Genomic DNA, 18095 nt, shown 5'->3' with positions numbered 1-18095 from the left:
TCTGGGCTATTCTGTTCCCTTGATCCATGGATCTTTCATCAATACCACATTATCTTGATTAGCCTTATATAAGGCTTGAAGTCAGGTAGGAATCCTCCAACTTTGTTCTTTTTAAAAAAATGTCTGGCTATTCTAGTACCTTTCCATATAAATTTTATAATCAGCTTGTTTTTACAAAAATTCCTGCTGGGATTTTGACTGGAGTTATGTTGAATCTATAGATTAATTTGGGGAGAAATGATATCTTAATAACATTTAATGTTCCAATCCATGAATATGATAATGTGTATATTTTTGAAGGTCGTCTTTGATTTTTTTAAATCAATGTTTTTCTACATTTCACATACAGATCTTATACATATTTTTGTACATTTCATGTTTTGTGGTGCTACTATAAATGCTAATTTTAGAATTTCAGTTTCTAAGTGTTCATTGCTACTACATAGAAATACACTTTTGCATACTAATGTTGCTAAACTCACTTATTAGTTCTGGTACCTGTTTATTAAGATCCTTTGACTTTCCTATATAGGCAATCACATCACACCATCCACAAATAGTGTCATATTTATTCATTCCCAATCTATAGTTTTTGTTAAAAAAAAAAAAAATTTATTGTACAGTGACCTCAGACACAACGTTTTAGTGGAGGGTTTTGTTCCCAATCTTAGGGGGAAGCATTCAGTCTTCACTATTCATATGATGTTAGCTGTAGGCTTTTTTGGTTGAGGATCCCTTCTATTCCTAATTTGCTGAAGAGTTGTTTGTTTTTTTTTAATCATAAATGGGTGTTGAATTTTGTCAGATGATTTTCTGCACCTTTGTGGAAAAAAAACTTTTTGAGATATAATTTACATACCACAGTATTCACCCTTTTAAAGCCTATAATCTAGTAGTAGTTGGTATATTCAAAAGGTTTTCTGCAATTTTTGAGATGCTCATGTAGTTTTTGTTTTGTATGCTGACACACTGAACTACATGGATTTCTTTGAATGTTGGGTCAACTTTTTATTTCTGGGATAAACCCAACCTAATCATGATGTATTTTTTTTTTTTACATATTGCCAGATTTCATTTACTAATATACTAAATTACAGAGTTACATTAAAGTCTGTGGCTTTAAACATTACCCTGCATATACCCTTATGGCTTTTGAATAAACTAAAAATGCCTTAAATGCTTTCATAAAACAATTTTAAAATAAAATTTTAATTAAAGCCTTTATATCTTAACATTTTATAAAATCACTTGGATTATAAAAAGCTCACATTTGGTCTATAGATAAGGACAAAATGTGCATTAAAGAAGCCCTAACAAGGAAAAAACGAGTCCTAAGTTATTTACATAATGAAAAATGACTACAATAGTAAAGGCTTTCTAGCTGGTTGGCTTCCCTCTCCTTTGGGCTGCTGCTTCCGAATTCCTTTATAAAACACATAAGGGATGCAATATGATCACAGGGCTGGAGGTCCTGGTTTGAAGCTGCATTTACATAAGAAGCATTCATTTTCTTAGCTATTTGTGTTATAAAACAATAAAAATAGAAAACTTTTCTAAAGGTATTTTTATTCACATTTTACATAAGACTGAGAAAATGTCAGTTGTCCATATCAAAGAATGGGGAAGCCAAAACAGTAGTCTCTCCCCCAAGGTCACTGCTCCACTTGTTTTTTTTTTACCTGTAACATTGTTTCTGTTTCCCATAATAGTCCAGAGGTAAGACCTACAGGTTGCTTTTAGTGCTTGAGAGAAAAGGACACTAAGAAAGGGCTCATCATAAGAACATCAAACATTAAGAGAAAAGAGTTTCTGCCCTTAAAAGAAACAGTGGAAAAAAGACAAGACATATTCTCATTTCAAAGCAATTTATGTTAATGATAACTGGGCAAAATGATAGATTTATTTTTTAGTCGTGTGCTTTCAGAAGTCATGTCAAATTTACTTAATATCAGATATTTTAAAAGGTTTCTTACATCTTAAATGGTTAAAAGTGGTGTTATTAAAGAAAAAATGCAAACCCTTTTTTTACAGAATAGTATAAATGTTTATTTTCTGTATGATTTACTTTGCTGTCCTGTTTTTACAATATAGAAAAGTGTATTCTTTGAATAGCTCTAGTAAATATAAATTTAATCTTTCTACTTTGGGATGTAAATAGAGCTAAAAAATTATATACCCAACCCTCCCCAAATAGTCTTTTAAAATTGTTGAATTAATGTGGATATTAATCTTGTTCAGCAATTTGATGCAAATGCCTAAATACAAAAAGTTGTTTAGTAAGTACTACACAGGAAGGAAAAGTCTTAATACTTTAGATAGCTTCCTGAAAATCAGAAAAACTAGTAGCATTTGATTGCACCTTCAAATTTTTACAAGCAAAACATTCTCAAGCAATGCCGTCATACATAATCTACAACTGTAATCCAAATTTCACAAACATTTTATGCACACTGTATATAAATACACATCACAAAGGTGCAATTAGAATTAAACACAGAGTATGTACAGAATGAACAAAGTTTAGGTTTAGACAAAAAAGGTATTGTAATCTTTTGAAAAATAACTTGATTAGATATTATTTTATCCTCTTACACTAGTTTACATTTTTACAAATTTTAATTAAACATACTAGATTGAGGTGCTAAGAATGTTTGCACTATCTACATTTAAAGTTACTGCACTATAATTTTATAAATCCAAATTTTAAAAGGAAAATGCTTAATGAATAACGGAATCTTTTTTGGATTACTTAATTTCTATTGCCTATATCTTGCATGTTCATATGAACATATATACACACTTAATACATACAACTATAGATTCCTTGTAGGAAATGTAATAATCATATACTACTAATTACCGAGGATTAAGGTACCTAGCAAAATGCCTGAATTCCAACATGGTTTTTTCGCAACATAAAATCCAGAGTCCTATTGTAACAGGCTCTTAAATTCATAAAGCTTTTGAATTCTGAATTACTGAAAATGATTTAGGTTATCTTAGTAATTATATGAAAACACTCATACCTTTAGCTAACCAAATCACTGGCTAAAAATAATGCCATAATAAGCTTCCCTTATAAAAAGAAATCCCACTACAATTTTGAAAGCTTTGTTAGGAGGCCCCTTTCAGTAAATCAAGTAAGAGTCACAGATTGGTTTGAAACCTCTTAGTTCAAAAGTCTATAAAAAGAACTGTTTGTATAGACGAAAAATCCTTCTCTAAATTCATCTCCTAGAGCTTCAATATTCTTTATTTCTCCATCCAAGCCAAATTTGTTAACTGGTAATTATGTAAGGTTCTATTTTGTCACTACATAATCATAATGTTTACTTCTATTCATATGCACTGCTCATTTTAATAGTACCCCTTAATCACTGACAATTTATTATTTCAAATACATACTGCCTCCTTGAAAGAAAATGGAAACATCCCAGAGCATTTCTTAGTCACTCCTTATTATAGAAACAAATTGTCTGTCCTTGGAGAATTACTTTCTGTCTGTTAACACTTAATATGTTTTTTAAAAAAACAAAATAACTTTTTAAAAGTGTGCCTACGGAGTACTTCCCCTTCTGACAATTCCCAAAGTGACAACAGGATATATTCCAGAATCCACCCTAAAAAGTTGGTTTTTTTAAAAAAGATAGTGCTTTTCTAAAGACAAAATGTCATTTGAATATGTTTCATAAGACTTTGTTTATGTAGACATTCTATCTGCTTATATTCTAGATCTAGTACCAAAGAATGACTGGGTAATACCAGTGCTTCTTTGGCTTTTTCTACTGGAACAAAGTCATACAACGCCATACATTATAAATTATGTAATAGTAATTTATAAATGTTCTTTGTCAATAGAATCAGAAGGACAGAACATCTAGTTCTTAAGAAACCCAAGCACATTAAAAATCTATATAATACAATAAAGAAAAATTCAATTTAGATGGGGCATAAGCAGATTTAACTAAGATTTAAAATGTAATTTCCTCGTTTAAAATTTCTCCTCTTTCAAAATATTATAATGTCAGGTCTCACAAGACTGAATTAACAATACAATAATTGTTAAACTATCTTCCAGAAAATCAAGTGTCCCTGCACCTTCAATTTTCTGTACAGTTCGATTTATCAGTCTTTTGTGCAAGAGTTAGCAATTCATGGCACAAGGGTCACTTTTTGCTTTTCCTGCAGAGTTGATGACGCTCATCAAACATCGTCCGAATTCCTCAAGTATCATCCGTTCAGCTGCTGCCTTTGATTTCCCCTTCTTGTCTGCCTGCTCTGCCTGGGCAAGAAGGCAATTACACGTGGCTTCAGCTACTTCCTTAGTGACAAACGTAAATGGCAATCTGAAATGATTTTTAAGAGAGAGAGAGAGATGATGATGGTGTTGAATAACAGCAAAAGTGGCTGACATTCTTTCACCCAGAAATCTGTCGACATTTTCACGATTCAGCAAGCACACTGAACATCACAGTTTGTGCGATGAACAAAAGCACATCCCAGAGAACTTTTAAAAAGTTAGACCTGGTTTTATTATTGAACATATTTTAAAAATATAACATTTTACGTAAAATACATATAACCTAGACAAGGTTACCTGGTTAACTGAAACGTAACTCTACATGTTGACTGGATACTGCTATAACAAAAGTCCTCCTGATTCATGTATGTAAGCTCTGAGTGCAGTTTTTGTTTTATTTACTGTTGTTTCTGCACTGCCTAGAACAGTGCCTGACACAGAGACACTCCATGAATATTTGCTGAATGAATGAATAATATTGGAAATTGAAAGCACTATCTCGTGGACAACATGGAAAATAAAGCACTCTCCCATAGTCCCATATAATGTTTGTAAAAAACAAAAAAAGCACACCAAAATTTTGCATTATTCCATGATATCAAAAACAAAACAACAGGGACACCAGATGCTGTTCTGTACATGGAGTTTCGTTCATAAAGACCTGAACTATTGAGTATTAAAGGCTAGCTATATGTAGCCAAGTTGTAAAGGCTAAGAGACAAAATCGGGTAACCTAATCTAACCAGTAACTCAACAACCTGTAAGTAAGCAGTCACTGATAGAAGGAAACTTCAAAACAAAATGAATGAAGTCTGGGACTTCCCTGGTGGCGCAGTGGTTAAGAATCTGCCTGCCAATGCAGGGGATAAGGGTTCGATCCCTGGTCCGGGAAGATCCCACATGCCGCGGAGCAACTAAGCCCAAGAGCCACAACTACTGAAGCCCGCGTGCCTAGAGCCCGTGCTCTGCAACAAAGAGAAGCCACCGCAATGAGAAGCCCGCAACGCAACGAAGAGTAGCCCCCGCTCGCCGCAACTAGAGAAAGCCCATGCGCAGCAACGAAGACCCAACGCAGCCAAAAATAAATAAATAAATATATCTAAAAACAACAACAAAATGAATGAAGTCTGAACTTAAGGCCCACTATGACAAGATAGGGTGACAGGATTTAGGCTGCTATACATTTGTGTAGAAATCTTTAAAATATAAAAAGCGTTTAAAATTAGAAAATATTATAATATTAAAATATTACAATAAAATTGAATAAGTAATAGTGTATAACAGTAGCACTCATTATATAGTATTTGGAAACTATAGGAAAGAAAATGGAAAAAAAAAATTCAAATTTTTGCCACTCAAAGACAAAAGCTTGTTAATACGCTACTAGGAATGTTTTAATACAGTTTTTTTATACTTAGTTTTGATAACAGTGCATAATTTTGTGTTCTTTCACACTTCATAATAACAGATATCTTTCCAAGTTGAAAAATTAATTGTAAATATTTTAGTGTAGCAATATCTTTAATCTCCTCATAGAGATCAGACTTAATAATCTAAGGTTTACTGAAAGCAGATGACCAGAAAGGACCCCTTGTGATACCCCTCATTAAGGTGTCTGCCCATTTCCACTTCATTCAGTCAAGAACTTTTTGCTGATTATACTCCAGTTACAAGAGTTCTTTAGAACTAATATCTGAAATATTTTGTACAAAAGCCTTACTTTCATAAGTTTTATAAGTTGGATCTTATTTCAACTTCGGCATTTTAAATGAAATACCATTTTCAAGGCTCATTCCATTTAATAATTCCTCAGATTAACCTCTAACAAACTCTCTAATACAAATTCAAGTCAGCATACTATGTTGCATTGAGCCCTGCCAAGCTGTGCTTTACTCCACACAGCCACGTGAAAAGGGTGATGTGAAGGATAAGAAAACGGAGGTAAGGCTCAGAGAGGTGAAGTGCTTGTCAAAGTCACAAATTACAACAGAGCACAGACAGGATTTAAACTCAGGTCGGCCTGACTGTAAAGCTCCAGCTTTCCTACTCCAGAGCTCAGCAGTCTAGGGAAATAAGGATAATAATATTTCCTTGTTATTTTCCTTGTTATTCCTGTACAATAACACAGCGTGTGATAGGCTCTCCAACAGGGTGGGGAAAGTGCCACAAGGGCACGGGAAGGTAAGAATGTGAAAAAATATGAATAACAACACAACCAGTAAAGAGGTATAAAAATTTTGGTTTTCTTCAGGGTTTGTCAAATTATGTAGTTACCTCATCTTAGTAGGGAGAAATCCAATTAAATTAAGCACAGTGACCTAATACACTACCGTGCATTTTAGAACTGTACAGTATATCTGACAGTGATTTTTCTGTTACTTTTAAATTCCTTTACAAGTAATTACAGATAGAAAATGCAAAAGTCAGGTGTGCAACAACCAAAAGTATGAGCCCAATTTTGCCCAAAAAAAGAAACTTCACCAAAAATGAATATATCATACTATAAAAAGATATTCAAATATTGACTTACTTTCCTCCTCCGCTATTCAAAGCTGGTGTTGGCCTAGTAAGCAAGTCCGAAATCTGAGAGGATAACTTAGTCTTTGCTGCTGTTTGTTGCTGTACCCTTACTTCGGCTGCATCTGCCAAGTGCATCAATGTCTTTCTTTCTGGGCTTTCTTCAAAATTCTTACAGCCAATACATTTGCATATTGAGGAACACATTATTTTTGCCTAAAAGATTTACAAAAGAAAAGCTTCCAAGTCAAAACCAAAAGACATTACTATAGTAGACTCCACGATCAAGTCAATAGGTAACAGAGTTAGCTGGTCAACTGACATAGATAAAATGGAAACATCTCTTGCTGACCAACACCAAAGGGGCCAGCTATGCATGTGCATAGGTCCAGCATTCTTGGCCACTCTGAAAGTGGCTATACTATGTTTGTTTGAGGCCTTCCACGCCAATTTTCCCCCACTATAGATTTTCCTACTGATATGAATAACATATGTTCTTTTATTAAAAAATGAGTGATACATTACAATATTAAAAAATAAGGGTCATCCAGAATCCAGCCACCTCAATCAAATCACCATTAACATGTTGGTGACCTCCCACTTATGCAAACACACACACAGTATCATATCAAAGGGATTTCACAGACGCTATTTTTATTATGAATACCTCCCCCTCCCTGAATCCCCTGCCCAGAGTCCCCAAACCCTTCAACAGACCATATTAAACCAGTGTGTCCTTTCATGTAAAGATATATAAACTATATGTATATTTATGAAAAACACAGCCTTTATGTACATATATTAACTCAACCAATACAGAAGTCTTTCTTTTTTTTTTTTTGTTTTACATAATCATATACCCACTTTTCTGCATCTTCCTTTTCTCACACTATACTTCATGAAATCCCTCCCTCCAAGTCATCTGGCATAGGCTGAATTCATCCTGTTTAATGACTGGCTATTAATCCCTGGTATGGATGTGCCACATTTTATTTGGGCATTCACTCCTCTACTGATGGCCATTTATTTTGTTTCCAGTTCTTGAGTTCCACAAACAATGCATAAAAACATTTTTGGGGGGCTTCCCTGGTGGCGCAGTGGTTGAGAATCTGCCTGCCAATGCAGGGGACGCGGGTTCGAGCCCTGGTCTGGGAAGATCCCACATGCCGCGGAGCAACTGGGTCCGTGAGCCACAATTACTGAGCCTGCGCGTCTGGAGCCTGTGCTCCGCAGCAAGAGAGGCCGCGACAGTGAGAGGCCCGCGCACCGCGATGAAGAGTGGCCCCCCACTTGCCGCAACTAGAGGAAGCCCTCGCACAGAAACGAAGACCCAACACAGCCAAATAAATAAATAAATAATAATTAAAAACAACAACAACAAAAAAGTGGAGTGCGTTATCATTTAAAAAAAAAAACAAAAACATTTTTTTGTATGTATTACGCTTTTATTTCTATGAGCTAGGTTTCTAGAATTGGGCTCACTGGTCAAAGGGTACATGTATTTTAATTTTAATAGATGCGGCCAGATTGTTTTTTCAAAAGGCTCTAACACCTCACATCTCATTAGCAATGGATAAAGGAAGCCTTTCCCACATTCCCTCCAACAATGTATACTATAGCTCTTTTTAATAAAGTGAGATCTCGTTCTTTAATTTACATTTCCCAGACTCCCAGTAAATTTTAGTATCTTTTGTTGGCTACTTTTTCTTGTGCAAACCCACATCAATTTAAATAAACAAACCAACCTACTGTCCTTCCTCTCTACAGTAAGATAAATGGATCATATTATGAATGCATCTACCCTGTTCCTTTCTTACAATACACTAATAAATTCCATTTACCAAAGGAAAAAAAAAAATGGATATACCTTTTGAGTTAATCGGCTTATTTACTAGGAGCCAGTCTGGGATCCAACTGAAGCAATACTTAATAAGTATCTAATGGTGAAGAGATAAAATTCCTAACCTCTGGGGGAAGAAGACATACTGATAATGGTAATTGGGATTAAGTGTTAAGAATTTAAGAAAGGTTCTAATAATGTCTAATAGGAACTCAGGAGGGAGAAATTAGAAATACAAGTCATCCATTTAGCATTGCTAATTCAACTTCTCTTGTGGCCAAAAAAAAAAAAAGAGGGAGGGGGGACAAAAGGTCACAAGAAAAGTCACCATCACTTAAATAATGTGGACAGTCACTCATTCAATCAACAAGCCCTGAAAGGCGTGTGAAAGGGACATGAATGTCTTATCCAGATGCAGACCAACTGGACCAAAAAAGCCAAGTCAATTCAAAAGATGAACAACACAAACCGTCAGACAACATCGTAACTAATTCACAGTGAGCCAACTGGCCACTGCTAGTCAGAGGTCACTGTATTCCAAGTTCTTCCATTGCTTGGTCTTTTAGAACAACATATTAGTTATTAGACATTGTTTATGTCCTGAATGTCAAGGATTTTATCATAATAGATAGAGCAGCTTTCTCTCTTCTAACATATTTCAACCAGTCCACTGCCTTTTCTACTTCTATTAGTTCACAGAATTGTCAACCAGTTCAATTATTTAGTTCATGTATGTCTGAATTTCATATGCTTAGCATGTATTGACTGTTCAATGCCATATGCAAGAAAGGCTTTCTTTGCCCTTCTGACCCAGCTTTATATCAGTTTCCATTTTCTCTTTTTTGTGTGTGGAATTGGTTTTATAGCTTACATGCTTACATATTCATGACAATTTTTGTATGATATGGTCTGTGAACAGAAGCCACCGATTTTGTCAGGTGTGCAAACAAGAGTCAGTCTTTCCCAATGTGGATGAAAAACTGGCTTGTTGGACTCTGCGACACTGTTTAAGAGACTTTCAAAAATAATCTTGATTGTGTGCAATTTTCACTCCTACTGACTTTAGGACTAACAAAATGTTACTTTACTGTACTTCTTGAGAGGAGTATTTGACCTCTGAAATATGTAAATTAAGAATTCACTCCAGAGAGAATATGGTACACAAAGTCTTTACTACGACCCACCCGGTATGGGGTGGGGCACTGGGCTGCAGGTACACGCTCCTAGAGCAGAGCACGCCTGGCCAAGGGAGAGCGCAGTGCTTGCCGGTGTTACTTTACCAGGCCAGGCCTTCGGCCAAAACTAAAATAAGGGTTTCCCTCTGCATATGAAATCTGAACGAATGAAAATATAACAGATGAGAAGAGCCAACCGCCGTAGGAATGACTCAACCCAAAAGATTATCAGTAAAGAGTTTCGGGCGCACCAAGAAACCAACTGTAGTAACCTTGGATTAATCTTGGGCATGACTAGGCTGTTTTATTTAAGCTTTGAAAATAAAAATAACAAACTAAATAGTACTTTGTCTGAAACAAGTGGATCGTTTACACGGCATCTATCAAAGCAGAGTTTCAATATACATTTTCCAGAAAAGATGCTGCCTGACCCATAAATAAAAACAGCCAGTTGAGTGGGATGGTTAGATGGTAAAATGGATGCAGTCACCTCACAATAGCCAATAACCTCATCCAGCAATTACGTATTCCTCCTTACCTATTTTTATGCTCACAAGGCAAACCTTCTAACATAATTTAATTTTCCACAGAGCAGTGTTCTTCAACAGGGCACTACTGGCATTTGGAACAAGATAAGACTATACGCTCAGGACTGCACCCTGAAATGCAGGCTATTATCCATATATATTTCCGAAAAGTCTGTAGGGGAGAAACTGGGTAGTAATACCCCTCAGTGGAGAACCACTACTACAGAGTTCCCAGTCCACTTTGATGTTATTTTTATTGAAAATCAATAAACTGGTGCTGTGGTTCGCATACTTTCAGGTGCAATGACCACGAAGTTATGAGCTGGTGACTCTACTAATGAGACCCCAAGCTGTAATGACAAAACAAAGGTACTGTTCCTCTGAAGCCCTGCTTGGGAGGCGAGAAGGTAGGTCCTCCTCAAATTAGGGCCCTTGGGCTGGCTTTTCAAACTGCAATAGCTAAGTAATTTCCCAGTTTACAAGTAAATTTTTTTGTATGCACTTTCTAAAGTTATTTTCAAAAGATGGTTAGATTATTTTTCCCAACCTCAACTCACCTCATAGCATTCACAGTAGTTTTTAAGACATCCTGATCGTTTGCAATTACATCCTTTGCTGTGACGTCGATCTGATTCTCCCTCCTTTCCTTTCCCTATCTTGGGCTTAAAAGCTTCTGGATTTCTGTCAAGGCATGCCTATCAAAACAGATCAAATATCAAGTGATGTTAAATCACAGTAGATTAAACTTAAATTCTGCAAAGGGAATTAATTTTCTTCATAAGATACTTGAGCTCAACAAAAAAACAGGTGAAATTGTAAACTTTTGCCAGTTAAATGAAATAAGAAATAATAACCTTTATTGCTTTTTGCCTTTCATTTTCATGTTCCAAGTTATTATAACAATTAGTACAATTGCAGTTGTTGCAAAATTCACCATTTGCAAAGCAATCACAGTATCTGGAATATAAAAATCATTGTAAGTCATATAAAAAAGTCATTGTTAAGAGAAACAAAACTAGAAATTATCTTATTTAATAGCATTATATATGCAGTAAAGCATTTTAGAAATGTACTCAGAGCCACCTACTTATAGAGTTAACAACATGTACTGACAAGGCTCAAAGGTAAAGTCACCAGCTCCCAGAATTTTGGTTTAGATACTTAGTTCCAGTAGTAACAGCTGTCAACACAAGAGCTATGTGATTTTTATGCACCCCAAAAGTAAGTTATTTCAAAATCACAAAAAGGAAAAACATGGGCTATATTCTATTATATTAGTGGAACCTGCTCACGTTAACTACTGTCATGTTTCTTTGGATTCTAAACCCCCATAAGACCATTGCTTTTTATTTAACTGTTTCATGTCAAATCTCTTCAGTACTAACAAGCAAATTAATCAACAAGTTAAAAAAACCACTCAGAGTATCATCTCATTTAAGAGACCAAATATAAAAGTCATAAATAAGATCAGATTTATTAGCAAGGACAGAGATCATGTCTGTCTCATGCAGCTGGATCCCTAACCCCTACTCTAGTGCCTCATCTGTGGTAAAGACTCTAAAATTATTTCTTTCTGAATGAATTAAAGAGTCTTTTTACACTGTCATATGTGTTCATTCACTTGTATGTTTAATTACTTAGACTTATGAAATTGGTCTCTTAAGAATTTTTAGTTATCTCCACTTATTTCTAAAAGCATTTTCAGTTCTATCAAATGAGGAAACAGCAGCAAAAAGACTTACAATTTCAAACACAGCGATTTTGTACAATTACAAGGCTTTCTGGGCCGACTGGCAGACTCAGATGGCATTATGCTACACAGACACAAACAAAAAGATATACATTTTAATCAACTAAAGGTAACTATTTAAACTGAGAAAAGTCTCTAATCTGTAAATTCCTCCTAAAATAAAGCTTTAACAAATGTACCCATCTCTAATAAAAGTTTGTTATGTTATTCCATTTACATTAAGTTGAAAAGCAAGTTGTAACATGAAAAGAAAGGTAGAGAGCCAAGATATGGATAAAAAAAAAGAAAAGGAAGTTATCAATAGTTTCTGAAGGACATTCCACAAAATTTACTCTTTCTTCTAAGAGAACTAAAGTTGAAATCTCCTAAACTCTTTTGGGATTCAATTATAAAAGGTAGTAAGTAGAAAAGGGTGTGTGAAGTTGGAATTTAGGAGGGGAGAGGAGAGGTAGGCTGGTTCCATGTAATTAACTAAAGCACTGCTTCTCAACCAATACTGGAAAGGCAGCAATTGACAGATTAAAAAACAAATAAACAAAAGAAAAAGCAAAGACCTAAATAACAATCTAAAAGCTAGTTAATATCATTTTAAAAGCATATTCAGGAGGAGATAGAGAAAGAGAGAAAAGAGAGAGAAAATAACAAATCACCTGTGCCGGAACTGGTGAATCCGAGTAAAAGATAATTTGGGAGTTCTCTGACTATTCCTGCAACTTTTCTGTTTAAAGTATTTCAAAATAAAAAGTACGGCAGAGGCACACTCACATGGCTTTGAGGGGAAAAAAATTAAATACATGTATTTTGAAATATATATATATATTTGATGTTGCATTTGACCTGATCCAACAACTTAACTTACATATATTCAAATAGCTCACTCACCCATTGAACGGAAGCCTTGCCTGGGTCTGGATACCAGGTGTTCCGGTAAAGTTAGAGTTGCTTGCTATAGACACATAGGAAGACTGCTGTAGCTACATATAAAGAAAGGTAATTTCAGACCATATTTACAAAAATGGACAATACTCCTAAATATAATGATGGGTAAGAAGCACAAATTCATCTATTAAAATAGGAAAAACAGAACGGAGAATTTCATACAAATATACTCACTACCTCATAGAGCTCTTCTAAAGACCCAAAACTAATACCAGAGTTAAAAACAATGTGGACATTTTAAGGTACTACATGGTATAAATATAAGAAATTCTTTCACAGTGGAATAAGGATATCAGAATTAGGAAATTCCAGATGAATGTCCTGAAAGTACTGTAGTAAAACTTGTATTGGCTAGAAAAATGCAATGTGTCTACTTGTAAATAAAATAAATGTGATCATTTATCACAAGTTACAGAGAAATGAGAAGTTACATACGTAATAATTAAGTTTCTATTTTACACACATTTCTAAACATAAGAAAAGAGATGCTAATGATAAAAATACTGAACACTAATTTTTTCAATCAGTAGCCACATAACATACTCCAAAGTACACTTCTTTAAAGTACACAGGTTTCTGTCTCTCTTATAATCTTGAGTAGATCAACTCAACAGCTTAGAATGTGGTGCTAATTAATATGCTTGATTCTTACATGAAAAAGAAAACAACTTCTATCTTCTTCCAGAAAGCAGCACTCCTAACCCAAGCCAGCCAATTGGATAATATGTGGCTTTGATGCCAAAGATACTCAGATCTGGACAGATCACTACCGATATGTCACCTATTTTCCAAGAACAGGTGAGCGGCACCATACTCATCATGTGAGGAGGAGCTTCATTACAGTCACAGCGCTTTCTAAACTCACTGGGACTCCGCTGATTTTAACTCAATGTATTTTCTCTTGTATCTACATGATCTTGCCCTCCTACCAAACTGTTCTCAGCTCCAAATTGCCTAACTTGTATACTTGACTTGTGCTGTATATTTCTAAATACTAAAGATACATAAAAATAAACTCAGAAGTTTTCATTAACAATTCAAGGTTTTGGAAACAGTCCAAACACTGAGTTAGATGTTTCTGAGTAGTTTTAGAATGTGATAATGCTAGACATCTTCGACCCAATTAACCTTTTTGAAATGCAATGACTTAACTTTTTGCCCATACCTGAGTCACATACTGAGCAGGAAGCACCGCGTAGCCTACATTCCCTGTTCCCGGAGCCGGTGCCAGCACAGTGCCTGGTGGCAGGTTCGTGAGGTTTGGCTGGATTTGTGGCAGTGGGGTGGCAGGCATGATAAGCCGCTGCTGTGGCTGGCTGGTGGTGACTATTTGGGAAGTTGGATTGATTGGTTTCGGAACAACCTAAAAAGAAAGGAAGTATGTCAACGACCACGAAAATAAATTTCACAGTTTCTCAATTCAGTATAAACCTCTTAAACTTACGGGATTAAGAGGTCCTAACTATTACGTATAAATAAGCTACAAGGATATATTGTACAACACAAGGAATATAGCCAGTCTCTTACAGTAGTTATAAATGGAGTATAAACTTTAAAAATTGTGAATCACTATATTGTACACCTGTAACTTATATAATATTGTCCATCAACTATACTTCAATAAAAATAAATAAATAAATCTCTTAAACGTAAATCTTAACTTTCAATTTTAAAAGTAAATTGTCTGTTTGGGAGAGACTGAGAGAAGAAGTGATGTGATACTCACTTGTTTGACAGTCTGCGCTGAGACGAGTGGCACTGACATCCGCACTGGGGTGGTATTAACGACCACTGGCTTGGCTTTGTAAAAAGGAAGGAGGAAAAGGACAGTTTGTATACAGAAAATAGTATTTAAAACATTTAAGATACTTAGTTCCCTCACGATATCCTCATGAGAGAGCTTAAAGAATTCCACTGCTTTCCTATTTGGAGGAATCTTTAATCAAGACAGTTACTTTCAAAATTCTTTAACCCATCTAACTAGGGAACTTATATCTAAGGTAGCTATAGTCCATCCACTTTATGAGAGAATGTCTGTCGTTTAAGATATTCTACTGAAAATACTTCAGTCTGTATTCAGATGCTTTATATATTCACTACTAAATCCAGTGAGATGAAATGATGCATACATTAAAAACTGCCATCCAGGAACTTGGGTAACAATGCTGTTCTATACTATTTCTAATTCTGTGTACAATTCATTATTTACAGAGTACTACTAAAAGGCAGCATAGCAGCAAGGTTAAGAATATAGTCTCCTCAATTCAACTATACTTCAATAAAAAATAAATTAAAAAGAAAAGAATGTAGTCTCCTAAGTCATAAGACCCTGGGGGTTCAAATCCCAATTCTGCTGCTTTCTAACTACTTAAATTCTCTTTGCCTGTATCCCCAATCTGCAATATAGGGATAGTATCTCCCTTACAAGGTAAGAGAAATAAATATGTTAATTCATGAAAATTTACTACAACAGTGCTCAACAGATAGTAAGCGCTCAATAAATGTTACTTCCCGTTATTGTTATTGTTCTTGTTATTACAACCATTACTGCTACATAAATGTCACTGTAGACAGTGTTCCAGGGAAACTATAGTACAAGACACCTGCTCAAAGAGATTACATTCAAGTAGAGCAGATTAGACAAGTACCCAAATAAAATAAATATTGTTAAAAAAAAAAAAAAGAGAAAGCACTGTGGGAGACCAAAAGGAGACAGAACATAATACACCTGACTGGCAGGGGCTGGGAACGGGGAAAGCTGCGTAGAGGACAGTGCCTGAGACAGTCCTGACCAATGTTCAGGCTGCAGAGCGGGCACACAGACTGGAGGAGGGCAGTCCACACAGAGGCAGAGCAAGAGAAGTGGAGGCTTGATGCTGGGCACTTCACAGAGTGCTACGGGACAGACGGGTTTGGCTGGAACCTAGGGTTAAAGTAGGCAAGCACTGGCAAAAAAAAAAAAAAGGCAGACTGTGGCTGTTTTGTTGAAGGCCTTGAATGTAAGGGTAGAGATCTGTATACTTAATTCAGCAGGCAGTGAGAAGTTTCTGAGGACTGTGGTGTTGGGAAACATTGTTGGAATGGCACAAAAAGAAACTGTACGCGGCAGCCGTGTGTAAAACAGAACAGAGCTGCAAGAAACAAAGAAAGTTAGAAGAGTACAAAACATGAGAGTCTAATCTGGGGTGATGGCACTGGGAATGGAAAGGAGAGAACAGCTGCAAGAGACAGGGTGGAGGTGAAAGGATGGCAGGAACCGTAGGTACAAGGGAAAAACAATCGGTTATCACGGAGCTTTCAAGTGAATGGGAAAATGACAGCTATTAGAATTACAAATGCAAGGATGAGCTGATCTAAAGGGAAGATGAAACCTGACAGGGAGAAATACAGTGATGAAGTTCAGGAAAGAGGCTGGTACTAGACCTGTATGTCTGGATCAAAAGAAGTACCATTTCTAATGCTGCCTACTGCCATTTCCTCAGTCTAAAGGAGGGATTTAAGAAGACAGAAAGGACATCCCTTCGGGTCTTATTTATGCAAAAGGCCTAGAGCCTGCTATGAAAGAGAGAGGCTGAGATAACGGGATCTAAACTGCTGTGAACACTGAATCAAACAAACTGTTCTGAACAATAAAAGAAAAAGAACAGACTTCCTTGGATAGAAAGGCTGTTAACAATGTTAACAAATTTTTTTTTACTTTTGGTGGGGATGGAAGGGTTGATGGCTGAAGACGGGAAGTTGAGAGCCCTGGAAGAACATTAGAGAGAGAGTACTCTGATCTAAAAGGGAGCAGGCCCCTGCAGCAAGGTGACAAACTAGGGAGAAGGGGGAAGGTGGGAAGGTCGGAGACCTCCAGAAGGAGCGTGTGATCAGTGGTGGTGATCGAATATCTCTGAATATACTAAAAACTACTAAACTGTACTGTATTTAACAAGGGTGAATTTTATGGTAGATGAGAACTGTATCTCAATAACGTTGCTCTACAAAAAGAGTGTATGACCATGAATTACAGGAGCAGTGCCATCTGATACCCGATTTGAAATTGCTTCCTGTTCTGTTTTGATTATAATAACCATTGTAGCAACACTATAAGGACTTAAAAGGAATTAAAAGCCTGAATTCATGCTTGGGACACTGAAGAGAGGACACCCTACACCACTTGTTCCTTGAAAAGGCGATGATGGTCATTGGTTCATGAGCACACAAGCAGCAATTCTGAGGTAACTGCACAGCTAGAGAAATGTAGGAACTTCCTGGTGGTCTGCGAAATGACAGGGAAGGAGTGTGTGTCCTGCCCTTACTCACATCCCATGGGAGTCTTGGATGATTCTCATAAGGATAAGGACAGGGAAGTGTCCCCACGCATGCACGCACACACACACAGAGCTAGAAAACTTGGGAATTCTGGGTTTACATTAGGTTGGCATATGCATGCTGCGTTTTAACTGAAATCTGGGGAATGAAGAAAACAGAAAACGTAGTGGTCAGAAAAAAGAACATTATAAAATATACATGGGAAGGGGGTCATACTTATATAACTACGTCAACAGTCTGGATTTCTCCTCCTCAACTTTTTTTTTTTAACTGGGGCATAGTTGCTTCCTCCTCAGCTTTTGAGCATGGTCCCACATTACCACTACTGCAGTTTTCATAGATGCTGGCATAATCTTTAATTTTTTTGGTCTTTAATAGCAATTCTGAACAATCCTTTTAGAACAGTCTCCTTTGAAACTTTAGAAACCATACCTGCAAGTGTTTGAGGGTTTTTAATTTCTTAAATTGATTTCCTCCCTAACCAAGATTGTAGATCATATTCTAAAGAGGTTAACCAAGCAATCTTCTGGGTCCTTCTACTGTGCTACCTGCCATCCAGCCAGCAATTAATATGGTGGAACGTTTGAATACTGGTGTTTGTATGGCTTTGATGGGAAAATGTATAAGATGAGCCCAATTCCCTTTGGCATTTAAGTAAATCCCTCATAGGGAATTAAGCTTTTAGAAAAACACATCAATACATTTTATGAACTACAGCAACTATTTAGTGTAT

At 36.0% G+C, this 18095-nt stretch overlaps 1 protein-coding gene across 4 annotated transcripts in view; it reads right to left on the bottom strand.

Annotated features, from left to right (window-relative positions):
* Nucleotides 1–2722: 2722 nt before the first annotated feature.
* LIN54 (lin-54 DREAM MuvB core complex component) overlaps nucleotides 2723–18095 on the bottom strand; it is a 68016-nt gene continuing 52643 nt past the window's right edge. For all 4 annotated transcript variants that reach the window (XM_059922738.1, XM_059922740.1, XM_059922736.1 and 1 more), the window contains exons 6-13: nucleotides 14775–14848; nucleotides 14214–14411; nucleotides 12992–13083; nucleotides 12102–12173; nucleotides 11214–11316; nucleotides 10917–11054; nucleotides 6831–7033; nucleotides 2723–4346 (exon numbers count right to left, since the gene is read on the bottom strand). In XM_059922738.1, coding sequence (XP_059778721.1) covers nucleotides 4145–4346; nucleotides 6831–7033; nucleotides 10917–11054; nucleotides 11214–11316; nucleotides 12102–12173; nucleotides 12992–13083; nucleotides 14214–14411; nucleotides 14775–14848 — 1082 coding nt within the window. In that variant the 3' untranslated portion in view covers nucleotides 2723–4144. The remainder of the gene's footprint in view (nucleotides 4347–6830; nucleotides 7034–10916; nucleotides 11055–11213; nucleotides 11317–12101; nucleotides 12174–12991; nucleotides 13084–14213; nucleotides 14412–14774; nucleotides 14849–18095) is intronic.

Source organism: Balaenoptera ricei, chromosome 5 (assembly GCF_028023285.1).
Source record: "Balaenoptera ricei isolate mBalRic1 chromosome 5, mBalRic1.hap2, whole genome shotgun sequence".
NCBI classification, from domain to species: domain Eukaryota; kingdom Metazoa; phylum Chordata; class Mammalia; order Artiodactyla; family Balaenopteridae; genus Balaenoptera; species Balaenoptera ricei.
This window is presented reverse-complemented; position numbering and strand designations above follow the sequence as displayed.